The sequence below is a fragment of the Centroberyx gerrardi genome, chromosome 16, assembly GCF_048128805.1.
Source record: "Centroberyx gerrardi isolate f3 chromosome 16, fCenGer3.hap1.cur.20231027, whole genome shotgun sequence".
NCBI classification, from domain to species: Eukaryota; Metazoa; Chordata; class Actinopteri; order Beryciformes; family Berycidae; genus Centroberyx; species Centroberyx gerrardi.
In genome coordinates this window covers 25,450,442-25,469,748 of record NC_136012.1, presented here as the reverse complement: position 1 = coordinate 25,469,748, position 19,307 = coordinate 25,450,442, and the positions used below count along the sequence as shown (strand labels likewise).

The window sequence follows — 19,307 nt, the reverse complement described above, 5'->3', positions numbered from 1 at the left end:
CATGTTTTCTACCCCATAGCACAAAATGACCGTAATATCTGCAGGGGGTGGATAGGGTTGTTGATCAATGCCAGTGACGCAGTGATTACTTCACCAGCTGCTGACATTTCTGGCTTTCAATACTCACTTTGTGCTCTGTTTTGGAGCAAAAACTCCCCACCCATTGGAGTTTCAACACACTCCCAATCTCCTTCTCCCCCACTGAAGACGGAGCGACGCCGACGAGCGAACGTCCCACATCACAACACGCTTCAGCTACGAAGGCTAAAAAACCATCGTTCTCAAGACAAAAAAGCAAGTGACAAAGCAAAATACCCTTTCAATTGCAGGCCATTAATTATGCAGCAATGGCTGGAAAGTCATACCCAAGTAAAATAGATGTAATAACTAGTTAACATTAGAATGACTGAGAAATATTGAGTAATATACAAGTAAAAGGTGCTTTTTACTGGGCTAGGCCCATTCTGTTTCTGTTGTTTTGTTGTTTATGTAGAGTTGAAGTATGTTTGTATACCTATGTGCACATTGTACTTTTACGTCTTTTCTAAAATATATAATGTATTATTGTATGTATTCTACATTATAAGCAAATGAAAACCTAATGAAAAAACATAGATTGTTTCTGCACAGGTGGAGTCACTTTCTGTCCCTCCTCTCTGTGGAGATAAATCAATGCAGACAGTGTGTTTCTTCCTTTCAAACTAGTTGATCCTTCGCCAACAGTGTGTGGTAGAGCCACTTATCTAATACAATTACTGGTAAAAGCACCATTTGTTTACTTGTATATTACTCCGTAATTACCGTCATAACTAGTTATTACATCTACTTTATTTCTTAGTTATTTCCAGTCATTACTGCGTAGTTAATGACCTGTAATTTAAAGGGTTACCAATTATTACTGCAGTATTTTGCATGGTGATATATTTGCAGGTTGCCAGAGACTTGTATATGAGGAGACAAGTTCTATCGATGTTGTTGTAATTCCTTCTGGTTGCCAATAGAGGTTGATAAAGTCAAAAATTACTTAATGCCCCTTTAACAAGTAAATAAAGTAAGATATCACAGGTTTTGCCGGCATTCACCTGGTCAGTTTATTTCAGGGAAAGAGAAGAAGGAGCAATTTGTAAAATATTTTTGGCATTTAGCTGCTGCCTGACTTACAATGAAACCAACAGCGGAACTTGACTTCCTAGATCCCTAACGTTACAAGCGACCAAGAGTAAGGAGCCCAAAGGTCAGAGGTCACAGAGCCCCGACAATAGATGCAACACTCCTGCTCCACTAGAATGATGGTGTATGACAGAGGAAGTATATCAAACAGACTGGCTGTGTTCCCGCCTGTCTGCAGCTCGGTCCGGTGAAAGGCTGGTCTGAGTGGTTGATGGTGCAGCAGAAGAGCCCGTGGCAGTGTGTGCAGAATTTGAATGGAGTCTGGTATTGTCTGTTGCTAAGAGGATTCAGTGAGGCCGCGAGGAATCTGTCATTCAGAAGCTGCCGGCCTCGGTTTGCATCACTATCTCAAACCTGACTCTTTTTTTTTTTTTTTTTTATTCCAGCCGTGTGACACTAATCTGATCTTTACATCGCCGCTTCACTTCACCAGTGAATTAATTTTCTACACCGGGGATGTTTTAATCCGTTTCACTTCCCCTTACTTCTCACTTAGGCATTTTGTTGTTGTTCCTATTTGGTTTGATGCCATTTAGTTTCCGTGCTTCACTTCACCTGTTTCTGTTTGTCAGTGTTCCCATTTCGCTGTTTCCTTGTAACTCTGAATGTGGTGATTTTCATGTTTAGCTAAGTCACTCTGTTGGTGAGTCGGTCCCAAAAATAAAAAATAAATCCTACTGCACTCCTATGTACAGCTGAAGGATCCAGACATAAAATACCTTTTAAAAGACAGCAGTTTTCCACCAAGATACTAAGAAAAAAGTTACGCTCCACACCAAAATGAATCTTTTAGTTTGATAACACTGACTGGTGTTAAATAACAGATAATTGATTAGGCCCACTCATGATCATCCTTATTAGTGACTCTAACCAAGGCTACCACTTGTCACACCAATACCTGCACCAATCTGGTTGCAGTTTATCACGAATTACATGCTTGTTTTTGGAAGGATTACATGCTCCTTTATGGGTTGAGGAAATTCTGCCATCCTTGGGCGTATGAAAACTCTTTCAAACCCTGTTGGATGAACTCAGAAATACATGGTGGTCAAGCTAAAAACAAGGCTGCAACTTCTTTTTTTAGCTCCTGACCAGTTGACAGTTCTCTCACTGCTCTGCATGACTATGAATATTTACCAAAGGATTTTCTTTACACAGTCTTGTTGATTTCCTGTAACTCCATGCGGTGTTGCACTGAGCAAATGAGAAATTCCCAAACTAGCAGTTTTGGGAAAGATTTTGCAACCTGAAATTCCTCAATATTCCCAAAAAAATAATTATATTCTCAAGAACAAAGCTAATTTGGGAGCAAACATTGTAAAATGAATCATACAGAAGGAACCCATGCCTTTTACTTTCATGCCAGCAATCATTACCATTTTAATATTAAGTAGCCTACTGGAGCAGTTGAAATTGTTTGGCAAGTGCATTACTTTACCACAAAAGTTATTTCAAATTCATAAAATATGACTTTGCAGCCCATATTTGTCCCATAAACACTTACTATAAAGAGTGAACTCTACCAACTGGTGTGAGCAGCCAAGACTGATTAGTCACACTCAGCATCACTGCCAACAAGAGGAGGCCAGACTGAGACATGCAGCCGCCCTGTTCCCCGTCTCATCAGTGTCACCGCCTAGTGCCAGAGACTGATAAATAGCTGGGAGGAGAAAAGCAGAAGGAGAAGCGACTGACATGGACAGAATCAATCAGTGATGTCTGGTTAATGATGGCTGCACAGTGAGAAATTTGAATGACTCTGTAAATGTTTTTCACACTGAAAGTGGGTAAAAATGCCACTGTTTTAATGTTTGAGTTTGTTTGTGCATCAGCAGAAATAACTACCCCATATAAATAACCAGAGGTCACATGCTCGCCCCAGAAAAGAGTAGATGCATCATGGGAACTGAAGTATTAAGTGGGAGGAATTATCCTATCTTTGCATTACTCACTGTACATGAGCCCAGATCAGGAATCATCTGAGCATGGATATCACAATTCCTATTCTTTCTTTCTTTCTTTCTTTCTTTCTTTCTTCCGTCTTTGCAGATTGGAGTTTTACTTGTACAAATATTTCTCAGAGGCAGAGCTGCTCTGGAGGCAGAAATAATCTCATTGGTTGAGTTAAACCTCAGTGGGCGGAGCCAAAGAACCACAGTTTTTCTGGCCAAGTAATGTTAGACTGAAGCCCGATTAAAAAGGCAAGGGGAAAGAGAGGAGGAAGCTAATATTTTGAAGCCTAGCACTCTTGATAACTGAAAAAATCTTGGTAACAATGCAAATTAGCCATACTAAATTATCTAGGTTAGCTAGTTAGCCTAGCTGACCTTCCAAGTTCAAACTAGCCATACTAGCCTATAGCTATCTAGGTAAGCTAGTTAGCTAGCTGCTGACCTTCCAACATCATGATGCCATGGTCATGAATGAATGAAAGAAGTCATTGCCATTTTTATTTTTTATTCATACCGTATTTTAACCGAATTTCCTTCTTTGTTATTCAATTTGGCAGTTCGCTAACTTGCGCTCAGAAAAACTCTTTGGCTCCGCCCATTTAGGTTTAACTCAACCAATCAGATTATTTCTCTCCAGAGCAGCTCAGCATTCAATCTGCTCTTTCTTTCTTCTTCTCACTCTTCTCGTCTTTACCTCACAGTTATAATCACAGCAAGCTAATCCCAGATTAGCTCCCAGCGGGACGAGGGTTCAGTTTCTTTGATGTCTGGCCTCAACCGGGCCAGGCCGGGCCGGGCCGCCTCCCTCTGCACTCGCCCCCCCGCAGGCCTCCAAATCAAATTCAGTACAGTAGGGCCTCGCCTCTGAATGCATCGACTGTGACCACTTTATGTAACGCTCAGTCACAAGCGCTGCGAGTCTAAATGGGATTACAGTGGATTTTCAAACTGAGCCCACGGCGCCCTTTGTAAATTAAACTGTGGCCAGATTGAGGGGTTTTCAATAAGGCACGACCTTTCAGGGGGGAAAGAGAAGTCAAGTTTTTCTCACACTCATCCACTCTCATGCACTGGCGTGAGAGTGGATGAGAGTGAGAAAAACTTGACTCATGCACTGGCGTGAGAGTGTTTGAGTATGAGTGTATGAGAGTGTATCATGGTGATAAATGTTCTAAATAAAAAAATGGTTTCATAGAAAGATAGAGACTTCTACATGTTTGTCATCGCAAAGCAAGCATTATTATTCAAAGTCTAACATACATTTTTTTAAATACATTGATTAGAACTACTTACATTGAGGCTATGAGTGTGCAACAACTTTGTGTTATTCAAGGTTTCATACACATGGTTATGATATAAACAGAGAAGCCAAAAGAAGTGCAAAGGAAAAACCACATGTGGATCACTACAGTATATCATACTGAGGCTCAGGAGGAGGCTTCAGGATCTCTGAGGTATTAAAGAAAGAGAACGCAGGAGACATTTTTTTTTTTTAAACCTTTTTATCATTCACTTTCCCTGCAGGTCTGGGATTTAAACCAGCAATCCTCTCATCATAAGATCACAATCCAAACCTTCTATTCAACGTTTCATACACACAGTAATGATATCAACAGACAACCCAAAAGAACCGCAAAGAAAAGATGTGGATCACCAGATCATACCGGGGCTGACTGTGGTTAGTTAGTAAAGAAGAGAAAACAACCAAAACAGATGAAAAATGAGTTTGTTTTTTTTAAGTTTGGGGTTCTTATTCACATTCCCCACCCAGATTTGTCCAATCGAGTCTGGAATTCAAACTCGAAACCTCCAGGTTAAAAGCCCACTTCTCTATCCTCTCGCTTACTGTCACCCTGCTTTTCTAAACTTGATGTATAGTGATTTTATTTTCTGCATCAAGATTTTAATGTTTTTTAGTTCCCTTTCATGTCATTTTATGCGTCCTGCCAGGGTTTCCACCATGCCGTGTTTGGTTGTCATTTAGATCCCGTTACAAGTTCTTGTGTCTTTGCTTGTCATCTTCGTTTTTTCCTCTTTCTTTCATTTGTTTTGAAGTTTGGGTTAGAGTTAAAAAGCAAACAAACTGCTTTAAATCATTTTTGTCAGAAAGGATTACTAAACCAAAAGGACCCAGCAAACAGATGTTGATACGACGGCCTGCACCAACGCTGAAAATCGGTGTAAATATACCGCCAAAATGAAAGATGAAATGACATTCGTAGTGATCCAGAGCTGCTACATGGATACAGTTTCCAAAGCTGTCTTGAAAATGAAATTTGGCTTGATGTTGAAACCTGCAAGTCCTGAAACCTAAGGGACTGGACTTGGCCACTTCCTGCACATCGTTATCTGTCAAATGCTTGCTGGGAAAAGACAAAGACAGCCCAGGCTTAGTTTAGCTGCTCTACTGCCAAACACAGTTTCTCAAACACAAGATGTCATTCATACAAAAGACCCCATGAGAAACATTTTGCCCGTTTATTAGCTTGACGGATTTGTCGGTAGCCAAATGGACTCCGACTTGGACCAGATGTTGAGGGAAGTTCAGGCAGGCGGGAGGAGATTCTGTCTGATCCACTCCGGTTCTCGAGGAGGGATGTAGTCCTTGGAAAGTTGCTTTGGTGTTGCCAGACTTTCAATGCGAAGAGTCGCTGTGGATCTCCTCGCTGCCCTCGACACCTGTTTTATGGACGAATGTTTTAGAGGTTTAGATACACAGTACAAAACTTCAGCAGTGATGCTAATTTCAGCAAGAATGAGTGGGTTCCTGTAGAGAATGCCTTTCATCTCAGATGCTACTAGACCCAAAATCATGTCTTAAAAGCTGCCTCTTGTAATTGTACTGCACAGCTGTTGTTGAAGAAAAGGGTCTTTCTCAATCGGTGCGTTCCTGTGTCCTCCATGATGCATTTGACACGTTAATATCGAACGGTCAAGCTACAATTTAAAAAACAAAAGAACGCAAGGACGGAGGATGGATAAAGATCCAGGAACTGAGGATGCATCGGATGGCGATTTGACCAATGAGAACGATTTGGAAGCCCCAAGATTCATTGCGAGGACGATGCATCACATGCAAACAGCGATACAGTCTATACTACAGAACCGGTTGAAACAGCTGGGGAAATGAACAGCTGTGTGTCTTAATTGGTTGTGTGACGTGAAGCACACAGTCCATCTCAAACTGTAAAGATGCTTCTCTGTTCTCTGAGAAGTTTGTTCTCTCCCAGACAATTTAGGAAGAAAGTTTTCCACATAAACAAAAGTATCGACCTGGCATACTTGAAACACCTAATGGTATTTAGTTGGCATCATTATAAGATCTGTCAGTGAGAGAGTGCAAAGTGAATCTCAGCAGTGAATAATGCCATGGGACGTTTCTGATGAACTGACAAAACAAACAACTCTCAAACGATGCTCTTACAGTCCAGATCGATTCCTCGGGTCGTCCCAGCTCACAGCAGATGTTGCTCTCCTTCAGCCTGGGCAGCGACAGCTGGTCCAGTCGTGGAGAGGTGCGGGCTGTTTTGGAAGAACAGGAAATCAGGGACTCCACACTCTGTGGGACAAACAGATGGAGGAATTTCACGTTTTCATACATTGTGATCGAACGTGAAAAATCCTATTTGGTCTCTCAAGGTAATATAAGCTTCAATCATCGCTTATTTAAAGAATGAAGAAACCCAGTATTAGATGAGGTAGGTCTAGTTTTGTTTCATCTGTAATGTTTATTTGTAAAAAAATAACAAAAAAACAAAAGCCCTACGGTCGAAAACAAGTTCTAGTAAACTGTTACAACAACAATCCCATTCAAAATGTACATTATTCCTCAATTTTTGGACCAAAAGCCATATTACAAACATTTAAATTAGAACACCAAGAGACTGTAAGGATGGTGATAACACTGGACAATTTGTGGGCAATGTAGATGGTCAACAGCATCAACAATCTACTCTAATCTATCAATGTCTATTTACGTTCCTATGTAATCAATGCAATGATGCTGAGGTAACACAGTGCACAGTTGACCTTTTTCTTTGTACTGAATTGTTGCACTGAAGTATCTAAGTCAAATCAAATCATGTCAAATCATGAGTCCCCACTCATGTCAGGATCTTACGCTTCTGTTGCTGTGGAAGTCTGGGTGGGACAGTTTGGGGGTGGAGAGCTGCAGCAGGCGCGGCGTCATCACAGCAGATTTCACTCTGGGATCAACATGCCAGATAGGACAGTTATACTCACACTGAGGGGTGTGAGGGGGGCTGCGGGACACACAGAAAACACTGTAAATACACTGCAAAAATATCCATCTTAAAATGTCATTTAGTCTGGTATTGAGTTGTATTTTTCTTATAATAAGTGAAAACTCTGCCAATACAGTGAGATTATTTCACTTGTTTCGAAGACAAATCAATATTTGCATTGGAATTTTATCGAATCAAGAGACTGTCGTAGTGAAGTGCTTTATCTCACCTGATTGATAGATTTTTTTTTCAATTGTTTAAAGGGAAGAAAGATTTTAAAACTCAATGCCAGACTTGTTAAGACGGGCATTTTTTTGGAGTGTAGCCAGACGATGAACAAACATTTTTAATTAAAAAAAAACGTAAAAAAACAAACAAACAAAAAAACTGATCCTATTCTTCATATTAAAATGGAATTTTCTGTAACATAGCTGTTGACCAAGGGCGTGCTTCATATGTACAATAACAGTACCATGGACAATATACACAACACTATTACCCTAAATAGAAGGCTTTTATTTCAAAATCAATAGTCAAGAGTCAATATTTTAAAAAACCCTGATTATTCCATCCTCAACAACATGACTCTTTTGTAAGGAAATGTTTTAAGAACACTCAAAACTTTAAAAGTAAACCCTTAAGGTCTACTTTCATGTCAGCAATGATTTTGTCAGAGTAGGCACATTTGTTTTTTTCCTAACGGTAAATATCTCATTTTGGAAAGAAAGTCTTCAATTGTTGTCTGCCATGCTGGTTTGTGCTGTCTTGTGTTTTGTCTGGTTTGTATTTTTGTGGATGTGGTTTTTGTTTTCGTGCAACAAGCTGTGGGGATTATGTTTGGACTGTTGGGTGTTCCTTGATTATTTTTCCTACAGGGAATGGGAACGAGCGATTAATTTAATCCATCTTTTTAATTACAAAAGCAAATGTCTGCTTTTTTTGTATTTAATTCAATATGCAAGACCTGAATCTCTTTCCATGTCCAAAACATGTGCTGCCGCTGCTGTTTTCTGGATTTATAAAAAGACTTCCGTGGCGGTCTGTCTGGACGTCCCAGGGGTCCTGCACTGTAGACAATAAGCCCTATTGTCTCCGCTCCTCCCTCTGCCACAGTTTGATACTGAAATAACAGATGTCCAAATGTTGGCTTCCTATAGTTCATGGAGACGGTAATTTTGGACACGGGCCTCCAGTTGGCGCTCTCATATTTAACATTATGACATGTTACATCCTGGTGTGCTTTAATTCTTGAGTTTGCTTCATACGCTGACCCCAGGAAGAGTCGAGGCTTTGCAGTTGCATCACAAATCTCCCAACAACCACGTCTGGCTCCATCATAGAGGTCCATGTTGGAGAATTAGCTGTGTGCAAATAATCGCTATACAGACCAACCAGGCTAGAAAAAGAGATACCTTGTTGTGATGTGGCTCCATTCAGTACAGTTATAAGTTAAATGAATAGTTTGATAAGGTGGATTTGTTTCCAAATGTAGGTTACTGTGACACAGTAACCTGTCTTGTCTTTAGCCCTAGTCTCTACTCCAAAACACTCTGAGTTGTAGCTTGAGAAGAGTCAGCTCAGTTAACCTGAACAAACTGTTAGCTAGCTAACTAGCCAGCAGGCTCATTTAGCAAAGAAACCTTTGTTAATTTTAACTAATTTTAACTACTAGTGACTAACACTAGCTTCTACTCAATAAGACAGTGATAGTTAGCTGACAAGATAGTTAGCTAGCTAACAAGCTGACATCATATTACCATAAAATCTGATTTATCAATGGTGAAATGATCAGTTCCTAGGCATAAAAAGCACATAAATTAACTATATCTATTGAATTATGTTGAGCCGGCCAATTTGTACATTTAGAAACACCAGCTGTTCAAAGCCGCTATTGCCCAAGAGCTGAAGACCTCCAATATGGCCGCAAGAGGATGTGGTACATCATCTAAAAACCCCTCTATAGCTGCCACTCAGCTAATGGGGATCCAGATAACCTTAAACCACTACATGGATTTGCCTTAGGTTAGTTTTGTTCAGTTTGACTTCACTTGACCGGCTGTGTCTGATGCTTTATGAGGCTTTTACCCGGCTTCCTGGGAGCTGCGGCTGCGGCTCCTGGGTGTTGACAGGCGGACAATGCGCTCGTACCGGGACGCCTTGGAGGAAGGAGGCCGTGTCTTCCTGAAGGAGCTCGCCTCCTCCTTCCTGCAGGAAAACGGGAGCTATTACCACATCCATTATGTGTGTGTTTGTGTGTGTGGTGAGACAAAGGGATGTCTCATGCCAGAAAGGGGGGTGGGGTGTGTGTGTGTGTGTGTGTGTGTGTGTTACAGAACAATGGCTAAGTTTCAGCGCATCACTAATGACGAAGGCAAGAGAGGTAAAACAAAATCATCTGGACCCACAAAAACATTTCAAATTCATTAACACTTAGTCGAGATTCTTGTGGGATGACACATTTCCCAGGTCAGATGCTCCCTTTGTTTATCTGTGTGGCAACCTGGCAGATAATTTTATTTTCCTCCTCATTTCATTTTGACTCATTGTTTTTCAAATAAGTAAGGGATAATGAAGAGTGAGCCAGTCAAATAAGCCTTGACAAACTTAACTTAATTTGCCATAGTGCTTATTACACAGCTACTTTCCAAACACATCAATCATTTGACACGAAATATTGGAATTAAAATGATTTTATTACAAGCTAAAGTAATTTACAAGCTTCCGGCAAAAGAACAACTGGAGCAGTAGGACTGTCTGCTGTAACCAAGGAGTAGGCTAATGTCTTTTTGTCACAAGGTGTTTCCAGTTAATTGGATTAGAAATCAATTAAATAGACCAGACTTCTTGACTATGTGGACTGATATGATTAGATGTGAAACAGCGGTCTGTTATTCGGGAATAAGAGATCTCAGAATATATTCATTGCGTTCAGAACTGAGTATTGAACAAAGCTGTGTAATAACGCAAAAAAATATACTGTATGTCTTGAATTATGTAGTTTGGGGAAAGACTTCAGCAGGGCCTGAAACAACAAGAAGTTCTCACTCTTCTATATTGTGAATCCTTGATGAGCAGCAGGTGATCGCTGTCATCTTCAATTGAAGTAAAGTATTGTTCTGGGCGGGTTTCTGATTGAATTACACTCTGCGTTATTGTGCTTCCGTTGCGCTTTTAGTCTGACAGCTGGGGGGTGGGGGAAGACAATAAGTGGCTTATCAAAATAAAAGCCCCCAAGAACCGGAACGGAACGACCATCACGTCGTCTTGTTCGCTAATTGAGACAGACAAGTTGAAGTCCCGGGGGGCGGCCGCCTCCGATGAGGACCTAATTGGCAGCGGTCCTGAACATCACTTTTCAACTTGCACTTCCTGAGCTCCGTATCAGCTCCGTGTCCAGATGCATCAGAGGGCAAGACTTCAAAGTCATTACCCTGCGCCTTCGCAAACATTTTCACTAATATTATGTCGATACAGCGTAAAAAGGCAGACAAAAAGGCTGTTTGCAGTCGGCAGCATAAACACCGACAGCGCTCTGCTCCTCTGCAGATAGCCCACTCATGCCTTTTTGATAGAGTCATCAATAATGGTCAGGGGTGCAGCTAGAGTGGGTTCAGTTACCTCCAGTGGTCATCCCTTGCTGAGAAGTCTCTTTTGTGCCGGGCCAGGTATTGGATTCTTGCAGTCGGGGCGGCTGCCAGCGCCGAAGCGGAGACGGGCCGGATCGGCCGCTGGTCGCCCCAGCTGAGCTTCTCACTGACCGGGGGAAGAGATGGAGTTTCCAAATCATCAAACTACACAAGGACTTGTAGCGCTGAAAGAGTTTGGCCTAGAGGCAAAATAAATATTTTTCCAAGTAGGTAATTCCGAAATGAAAGCGTGACACGTTTCCAGGGCCGAATGCGACCTCTGTTCATTTTCCATTGTTTTGCTCTTTCGCCGCACGTTCAGAGCCTGCCAGACATCTGTCTTTAATTATTGTCTAGTTTGGAGAAATTGCATTCAAGGAAGCACGAACCACAGAGGCTCCTGGTTTCTCAGAGTCAATTTCACACCGGATCAATGAAGAACATGGAAATTCACATGGTGTTAATAGTTACAGAGGACTTGTCTTGCAAAACTGAAAATGTTTATGTTTGAACCAAGAAGACAATACACAGTCTGCATACTTCTTGCTCTTCTTACACACTTTGTCTACTGTGGTATAAGAAATGTTTGTTTAGACAGAGATAAAACAGAATCAGTAGTTGAAGTTAGTTACAGTATTATATTGAATATTTCAGTAACTGCTTAACTCACCAAGGAGTTGTGGCCCATACTGTTTTTGAGATTTTGTGCTGTGCAAGTTCCAAGATTCTGCAACCAAAAACAACATTCACAAAAACATACATGAGCATTACACACAAACAGATTTGGGGTATGTGGGGATGAGGGATCTCAAACATCACCTCAGGGTTTCCTCTCTGTTCATGTTTTCTTCTCTCTGGCAGAGCTGCAATGAACCAAAACTCATCCTGCTCTTCACTTAAAAAAGTTGGTCAGAAACCCCAAAACCTCTAACCAGAGAGAGATGAACCCAAAAATATGACTTTCAAAGCTTTCTTTTGTGTAGTCGTTGCTTTTCAATACAGCGGTTTTTCGTTTGGCAGCTCGGCCTGAAAGTGAAAAATTCTGTTCTGTGTTGTATTCATTATCTATAAACAGTTATGGTCACAGTATTTGGTCTCGATTCACAAATATAATGGGAGTTCTTTGTTTTTTTGCAAGCTGGTTTCATCTGAGAGAGTAAGGAATTGATAAAGATGGTGCGCACCTGTTCGACGGACAAAATCCGGACTGAATCCCTGCAAGAAACAAGAAGAAAAGACCTGAGAAACACCTTCACAGGTTATTTCACACTTTATGAGACTCACACACCAGACTTTTAGACCGACCCCATTACACATAAGAAATGTTAAACCTACCCCCTTTTCCAGAGACCATGTCGACTTGCAGCAGCAGGCTGGATGTGTCGGCTTGCCCTCCCTATTGATCGTGTCATGATGATCTCCTGCTGGTTGCTATGGCGCTGGCCTGGGCGTCCCTTGGCAACCAAACCCCAGACCGAGGGACTCCTTGAAACTGGAGTCTGCGTGTTCCACCCGTCCCATCTTGTGCCTCGAGACTTCCGATGCAGGATGTTGAATGGAAGGTGATATCTTGAGGTCAGCGGAGGGGGGCGGCTTGCTGGTGTATTTATGGAGAGCTGCTGTGTTTGGACAGGATTCCAAAAATAAAACGTGCTTTGATGGGCGTGACGACAGGAGCTATGTTGAGACCGACGAGCCTTCTCCTCGCATGAGACATGAATCTGCGTTCCCCGGATAATCTGACATTATTATTAGTTGTATCCCCATAAAGTCGGCGCCGCGGGGGGGTTCTGCTGGTTAGAGACTGTCCCGCATCTGGAAGGTCACAAGTTCAATTCCCTGTTACAGTGTCCTGCAGGAAAAGCCCGAACCCCGATCTGCTCCAACTGTTACAACAAGGAAGTCAATTAAACAAACTGCTCTCCCAGAACAAGCCACACCAGCCAAATTTTACTGGAAACAAGTTCTTTATTTATTTATGTATGACAAAACAGTATACACGACTATTATCGCTCCATAACAGATCTGACAACAAAATACTGTTTGTTGGATATGTTAAAAGAAGGCTATCAGCTTGATTTTGGTATTTAAAAACAAGTTACAATTTTTGGATGAAGTAAAAAAAGAACAATGTGCTGTTTCAACTTTTACATTTTTTTTTAAAGTGGTTCACATGATCGCATTTGTCTACAATGTTTACATTCATCCCATAGTGCGCGGAACAGCTCAAAACCAAATTAACACGTAATAATACAAAATAACAAAGGGTGAATAGTTGTACGTTGGCGTCTCCCTGAAATGCGTCACGCAAAAAAACATGTTAAGTTAATCCGATCAAAAGACATCAAGAAAATATCCCTTTTTTATATTATCTTTTTTAAGACTGCAAGGTCAAAACACTTATCAAAATATATAAATATGAACTTTGTACCGTACATGTGATCATGTTTTAAAGCTGCAATCCGGGGCCAGCATGATTATCATGCTAAGAGGTACTGCGCTAACAAAGGTGTTGACTAGTGTTAAGGTCCGGGAACTAGATTATTAAAGGAGTATTAAAGGATATCAAGGATCGATAATAAAATCAAAATAAAACATCCAGTTATTGAGGCAGACAGCCTTCATCCTTACCACCCTACACAGTGTGAAGGTCGTCCGCCTCAACAAACAGCTGTTTTATTTGTTGTAGTATTATATGTATTAAGCTGAAGTGTCTTGGTATCCTGTTGAAATTCAAGCCAAAAAGCACCGATTCAGTGTGATTTGAGAGAAGCGCTCCTTTAACACTTACCTGTGTAACTATTATTACAGACCTGCACAACACAACGCTCATCAACACCGCCCACAGGTTTAATTCCCACGTTTTATTAAAGCTGCACTAGGCCACTTTGCACGTCAGCGTCCCCAAATCGCAGTGAGAGGTACCTGTTTGGAAAATTTGAGTTGCGTGTTTTTTTTTAAAAGTTTTGTATTTTGCTGTTAAGTTTCAATTCGTCACTTGCTGTGAACAGAGACGATATCGACACCAGAATTTCATTTGGGTAAAATTTGGAAAATCTACAGTGTTTTGCTTAGTGGGGATGGGACGCTCCTCTCTGTTGCAGACCCATTTTATGATTTAGGTTGATAAGACAAGTGTGTTTTTGCATTAAAATCTTGCGTAGTGCAGCTTTAAGTCTTTGTGTTGTGGTGTGAGAGTCTATGGACCGTGACACAGACATTTTGATGCAGTGCAGATGGACAAAACAACAGCCAACAGACCTTTTACATATTTGTCTGCCTTCGCTGTCAACAGATATTACAGTTGTAAAATTGATATTTTTGTGATGCTAACGGGCAGAGAGACTGGTGGCTTCGCTGGTGAGTGAGCTGCACCCTGCAAGCACCCAGACGGCTGGTGTGTTTCTATAACTGAACATACATCCACTGTGACTCTGTACCATCTGTCAACCTCCACCCAGCCTGCAGGCATCTCCACTGCTGCAGCATCACCTGCACCTACAGGACATTACTTCGCTGATCCAGGAGATGCATCTTAAAACACACAGTAACAGTCTTCTTGTACAGTGAAATATTTATGTCTGTATTCAAAATACCATCACCTGCTCTGACAAAGGGAAAATAAATCTTTGGAGTGAAACCTTTTACCCTGATCATATAAAATGATTTAAGAATGTACTGGAGGCTGCTGGCGAGAGAACATCAAATGCACAGCAACACATTTACCACAGAGAGAAGGCCATCACTTAGAAGAATGTCACCTAACGGCCAAACAAGAATAATTAGCATCTTATTCAAAATCAGTGAGGGTTTTTGCGCTTTTTAGTCAAAGAGCTAGTTGTTTCAAAATCAACTATGACATAATCACTATTCAAGTTACCACAAAAACAAAGAAATCTTATTTTTTCTCTCGCCATAAATACCTCAGGTCTACCTGATTTAGCCAACTCGGTGTAGTGAAACCCACAGGAAAGTCAAAAAAGTGCAATAACAAAAACGCAAGATTAAGTGACGACCGAGGACTTAACAGAGAACTTTACGGAGAACTTGACCGAGGCGGCTGGGTTTTATCTCCCGTTGCACACCATCTGGATGATGAGGTCGCGTGCGTCCTGCACGCCCGAGCTGAGCTCCGCGTCTCCCTTCCTCACATGGGTGCCTATGAGGAACAGTTTGCGCTGGTCTCCCGCCTCGGACAGGGACAGAGCGTCATGCAGGTCCGTGATGCTGCAGGCTCCTGGAAGGTCCTGGGACAGTAAGGAAACCATGATGAGACCTAGGGTGGGTTCTGTTATCTGGTTCCGTTTTGGAACCGGTTTCAAGTTTCAAGTTAGCAAAACACCCGGATTAATCCCCAAGTCAAACTAATCCTCTTATCAAAACCCCCTCCCCAATGATGTCATACACGTCCCGCATCCCCTCTTCCCACTGTGTTTGTCAACATGGCAGATCGACAAAAGTGTTACAAAGTGTGGGCACACTTCCCAAAATTAAATGAGAATATACCGAAATGCTAAATTTGTAGCATGGTACTGTAAACGTTAACAAGTGCAGTGTTTTGGAAATTTTCTTTCTGTCCTTTTTTCCCCAACAAATGATGTAAAAAGGTTTGATAAGGAATTGGAAAGGATTCAGATTGTATACACAGATTGGATACTGGATTCAGATTAGATTAAAAGCTTTCAAACCTGGACCCTAATGAGACCATGGAGGAGTCAGGTGGGGTCTCACAGTGAGAACGTGTAAAACCAGACACACTTTTTAGGCCTTGGTAAGAAATCATACTGTACATAAAACTAACTGGAAAGGGATAATAGAGGATTAATTAATCACCTAGTCCAGATTCAACAGCACGCACAAACATACACACACCTTAACAGTAACACAACACACACACACACACATATTCTCTCTCACTATCACACTTGAATTAGGGCAATTTTAATGTATTTCATTTCCTCTACTTGTTGTTTATGCATTTTGTCCCATTCTCTTTCATGTTAAGTTTTTACTTCATATGGTTTCTATTGTCTAATTCACCAGTGTGTCAGTCTGACAGACTAGGGCTGCAACTAACGATAATTTTCAATATCGATTATATTTAATTAGATTAATTAATAAGATTAATCAATTAGTCCACAAAATGTCAAAAATAATGACAAATGCTCATCACAAGTTACCAGAGCCCAAAGTGATGTTTAAAATTGTTTACTAAGTCTGACCAGCAGCCAGAAAACCCCAAAATACTAATTTTATGATATGAAATGGAGAAAAGCAGCAAATCTTAGCATCTGTGAAGCTGCAAATGTTTGGTATTTTTACTCGATAAATGAGTAAACCTGAGTTTTCTGACGATCGACTAATCGATTAATTGACTAATCCTTTCAGCACTAATAGAAACATAAACTGTGTTTTTGTGTCCCTCTCACCTGTTTGTTGGCCAGTAGCACTAACGGCAGGCGGGGGTCGGAGGTCAGCAGCTCATGCAGATGCGTCTTGGCCAGAGGGAAGAGGTCGGCCCTGGAGGAGTCCACCACGAACACCAGGACCAGAGCTTTGGACATGTAGCGCTGCCAGTAGGGCCGCAGCTCCGCCTTCCCGCCAACTGGAGGAGAGAACACAAGACTTTATTAGTGACAATATCAGTGTATTGTCATGGTTCTTACTTTTTCCAGAGCTTAATCTCTTGACTGGATTTGACATTTTTGGTCATTCAATGTGTTTTGTGTCAGAAAATATGACAAGATTGTTTCACAACAGCAAATATCACAATATGTGAAATGGCACTGGGGTCTGCAGCTACGCAAAATGTGTACAAATATGTTTATCAGTACTGAAAAACTGTTTTACAGCATGTTTTTCCAGACCTTTTATCCAACTCCAAAAACGTTTAAAAGTCCTAGAATATACTGAATTCAATTTCCATATTTTTCTGAGACTTTTGAGACTTGCATAGGAAACCTGCATTGGAGTTAGTTTCCACATAAAGAGAGAACAGCACATATCAAGGCTAGTTCCACAGTCATCCCTCACATTTTCCCTTTTTGTAATCAATTCTACACTAAATTAGCTATGCGTGGCATTTTAAGATGGTAATTTACCCCAAACAAACGGTAAATATGCATTTTACTGCATGTTACATTGTGTGCCTCTTAGTTGGAGTTTGCGGAAAATCTGCTGGATTGCTTTACGGCACAAATCAGGAAGAGAGCGCTGTTCTTCCAGAGCCATTGGAGCAAGGAGCAACATCCTCTTTGCAACAGGAAACAATAGGGTTGATGGGAAATGTAGTCTTATTTCTGAGAAACACAAACACTAACAATACCACCGGTGTGAGATAGAGGCGACCAATCGTCTCCACCATGATTTAATTTGTTTACGATAACTAATTTGATAATGATGGACTAATGTTTTAAAATGCAACACGCTGCACCTTTAATACACAGTACCAACACTTCAGATCACGGTTCATATTTACTCTCTAGGAACTCGATGTGCAGGTCTTCTCGGTTGACGGACACGGCGTTGAAGCCCTGCGTCGGCTGCACCTCCTGCTCCAGGCCGCCGGTGGAGAAGCAGTGCAGCAAGCTGGTCTTACCGGCTCCGTCCAGACCCAGAACCAAGACCTGCTTCCCCTGCACAGGCCGGGACTGCAGGACACACAGGGAGACACTTACCAATACACATACACACACAACCTGACGTTTACCGTTGATGCTTTAGATCCCTGAAACGTTTTCTGCTATCAAACTCCATTGTAGCTGCTGGAAATATCTAGATATGATTTCACGTCATCTACGTTTGGCCAGTTATCAGCAGCATCAGAAAAACAAGGAAAATACACCAAACAACAAAACTGACACAGAAATACATCACCAATATCTGGTTTTCACAGTGGTAAAGTGTTTTAAGGTGGATTTATCCTTTAACTCCAACTTTAACTAAACCTGATCCTTATTCTAATCTTATTCTATTATTTTAACCCGAAACTAGGACTGCACAATATTGACAAATTGCGATTATTTTTGCTAAATATTGCAATTGCAATATTGAGACTGATTTTTTTTATATTTTACATTTTTCAGCAAACAAGAAGAAACAAAGAAACATTTTTAATAAAAAAAGCAGGTGTTGTTGCTTAATATTTGCTGTTCTTTCTATAATACTGTGTAATTAAACTGTTTAGGACCAGCTCTCTGATAATATAATTGCAGCCTCTTGCAATTTGGAGATTGAAGTCGTTCATATTGTGATTTTAAATAATTTTTTTTGATTAATTGTGCAGCCCCAGCCTAAACCCAAACCCTAAGACACCAGCAAAATGTCTTCAGTTTGGAGGATTAAGGATTAAGGGGCAGGTACTAGGAGTTTTTCCTCTTCCTGCTCTTTATCGGTCATGGTACCTATATACTGTATATATACTGCATGTCTCTGTATATGGATATATGGGCATGTATATAAATGTCATTAGATTTGAATATCGTGTTTATATGTATATGTACATACTTTGTTATGCTTGGGTTGGATGATTGCGGTACACTGGCATTAAAAAAAAAATATATATATCTATTTATCATCTATCTATGATTTCTCACTTTTTTCTCACTTCTATCCTTATGAGAACATAAGGACCAAATGTCCTCATGAAGATAGAAATACAACACACACACACACACACACACTAGCAACAGTTGCCAGGAAGGCGTGTCCTATCGCCACACCATAAACACTACAGTATTAATACCTCCGTCTCTGCAGCTTTCTGCTCCGCTGCAGCAACAGTTGCAGCTGCGGCGACAACAACAGTCTCTCCAGCCGCCGTCTCCTCTTCCTCCTCTTCTTTCCCACTTTTAAAACCTCGCTCTGGCTTTGTTTTGGACTCCTTCTTCTCCCCCGCGGAGGGAGACGCATAGGTCCAGATGACATAGGCGAGTCCTCCGGCAAGTGCAACGGAGGCTCCGAGCAGCCCGGCTTCCCTCCAGCCAGCCATGGTGCGGCTTTTATACTCTTAGTTCAGCTAAAAAAAAAGACAAAAGTACCGTTTTCACCCGTCACTTCTCGTCATTTTCTGAGTTGTGGTGAAGCTCAGAAGTTGTCCTCCTCCTTCTCCTCCTGCTGTTTCCTCAACAAGTGGATTAAGCGGACAGGAAGCGCAGGGGAACTTATTTCCGGGCTGAAATGTGTTGGTATTTTACTGCTGCAGTTCTGCAGGGAGACCACCAGAGGGCAGAGGGAGGGCGCTGTAATCATCACCATACTACTCTTATAGTAGTTCTATAATATTCCTATAGGAAGTTTTTTTGTTTTTTAATCAC

General features: G+C 41.2%; 2 protein-coding genes across 2 annotated transcripts; both read right to left on the bottom strand.

The window, feature by feature from the left end:
- Nucleotides 1-4,689: 4,689 nt before the first annotated feature.
- Nucleotides 4,690-12,346, bottom strand: spmap2l (sperm microtubule associated protein 2 like). The gene is made up of 7 exons (XM_071920237.2): nucleotides 12,328-12,346; nucleotides 12,177-12,207; nucleotides 10,985-11,119; nucleotides 9,452-9,571; nucleotides 7,243-7,384; nucleotides 6,547-6,681; nucleotides 4,690-5,801 (listed from the first exon to the last, which is right to left on the bottom strand). Exons 1-7 carry the CDS (start codon nucleotides 12,344-12,346, stop codon nucleotides 5,667-5,669), a joined length of 717 nt encoding a protein of 238 aa, XP_071776338.1. The 3' UTR covers nucleotides 4,690-5,666.
- Nucleotides 12,347-12,951: 605 nt separating this feature from the next.
- On the bottom strand, nucleotides 12,952-19,123 carry arl9 (ADP-ribosylation factor-like 9). Its single transcript, XM_071920257.2, has 4 exons — nucleotides 18,737-19,123; nucleotides 17,471-17,642; nucleotides 16,422-16,597; nucleotides 12,952-15,239 (listed from the first exon to the last, which is right to left on the bottom strand). The coding sequence occupies exons 1-4, from the start codon at nucleotides 18,980-18,982 to the stop codon at nucleotides 15,060-15,062; spliced, it is 774 nt and encodes a 257-aa protein (XP_071776358.1). The 5' UTR covers nucleotides 18,983-19,123; the 3' UTR covers nucleotides 12,952-15,059.
- Nucleotides 19,124-19,307: the final 184 nt, after the last annotated feature.

Bases quoted from the DNA above. Each gene is read 5' to 3' on its own strand.
- spmap2l (XM_071920237.2), bottom strand. The intron at 11,120-12,176 runs GTGCGCACCATC...TCCCCCGGTCAG, and splicing joins GGATTTTGTCCGTCGAACAG to TGAGAAGCTCAGCTGGGGCG. The intron at 7,385-9,451 runs GTAAAAGCCTCA...TGTGTCCCGCAG, and splicing joins CGCAGCTCCCAGGAAGCCGG to CCCCCCTCACACCCCTCAGT.
- arl9 (XM_071920257.2), bottom strand. From the start codon at position 18,982: ATGGCTGGCTGGAGGGAAGCCGGGCTGCTCGGAGCCTCCGTTGCACTT. The intron at 17,643-18,736 runs GTATTAATACTG...TGTGTCCTGCAG, and splicing joins AGAAAGCTGCAGAGACGGAG to TCCCGGCCTGTGCAGGGGAA. The intron at 15,240-16,421 runs GTGAGAGGGACA...TTACTGTCCCAG, and splicing joins TGCTACTGGCCAACAAACAG to GACCTTCCAGGAGCCTGCAG.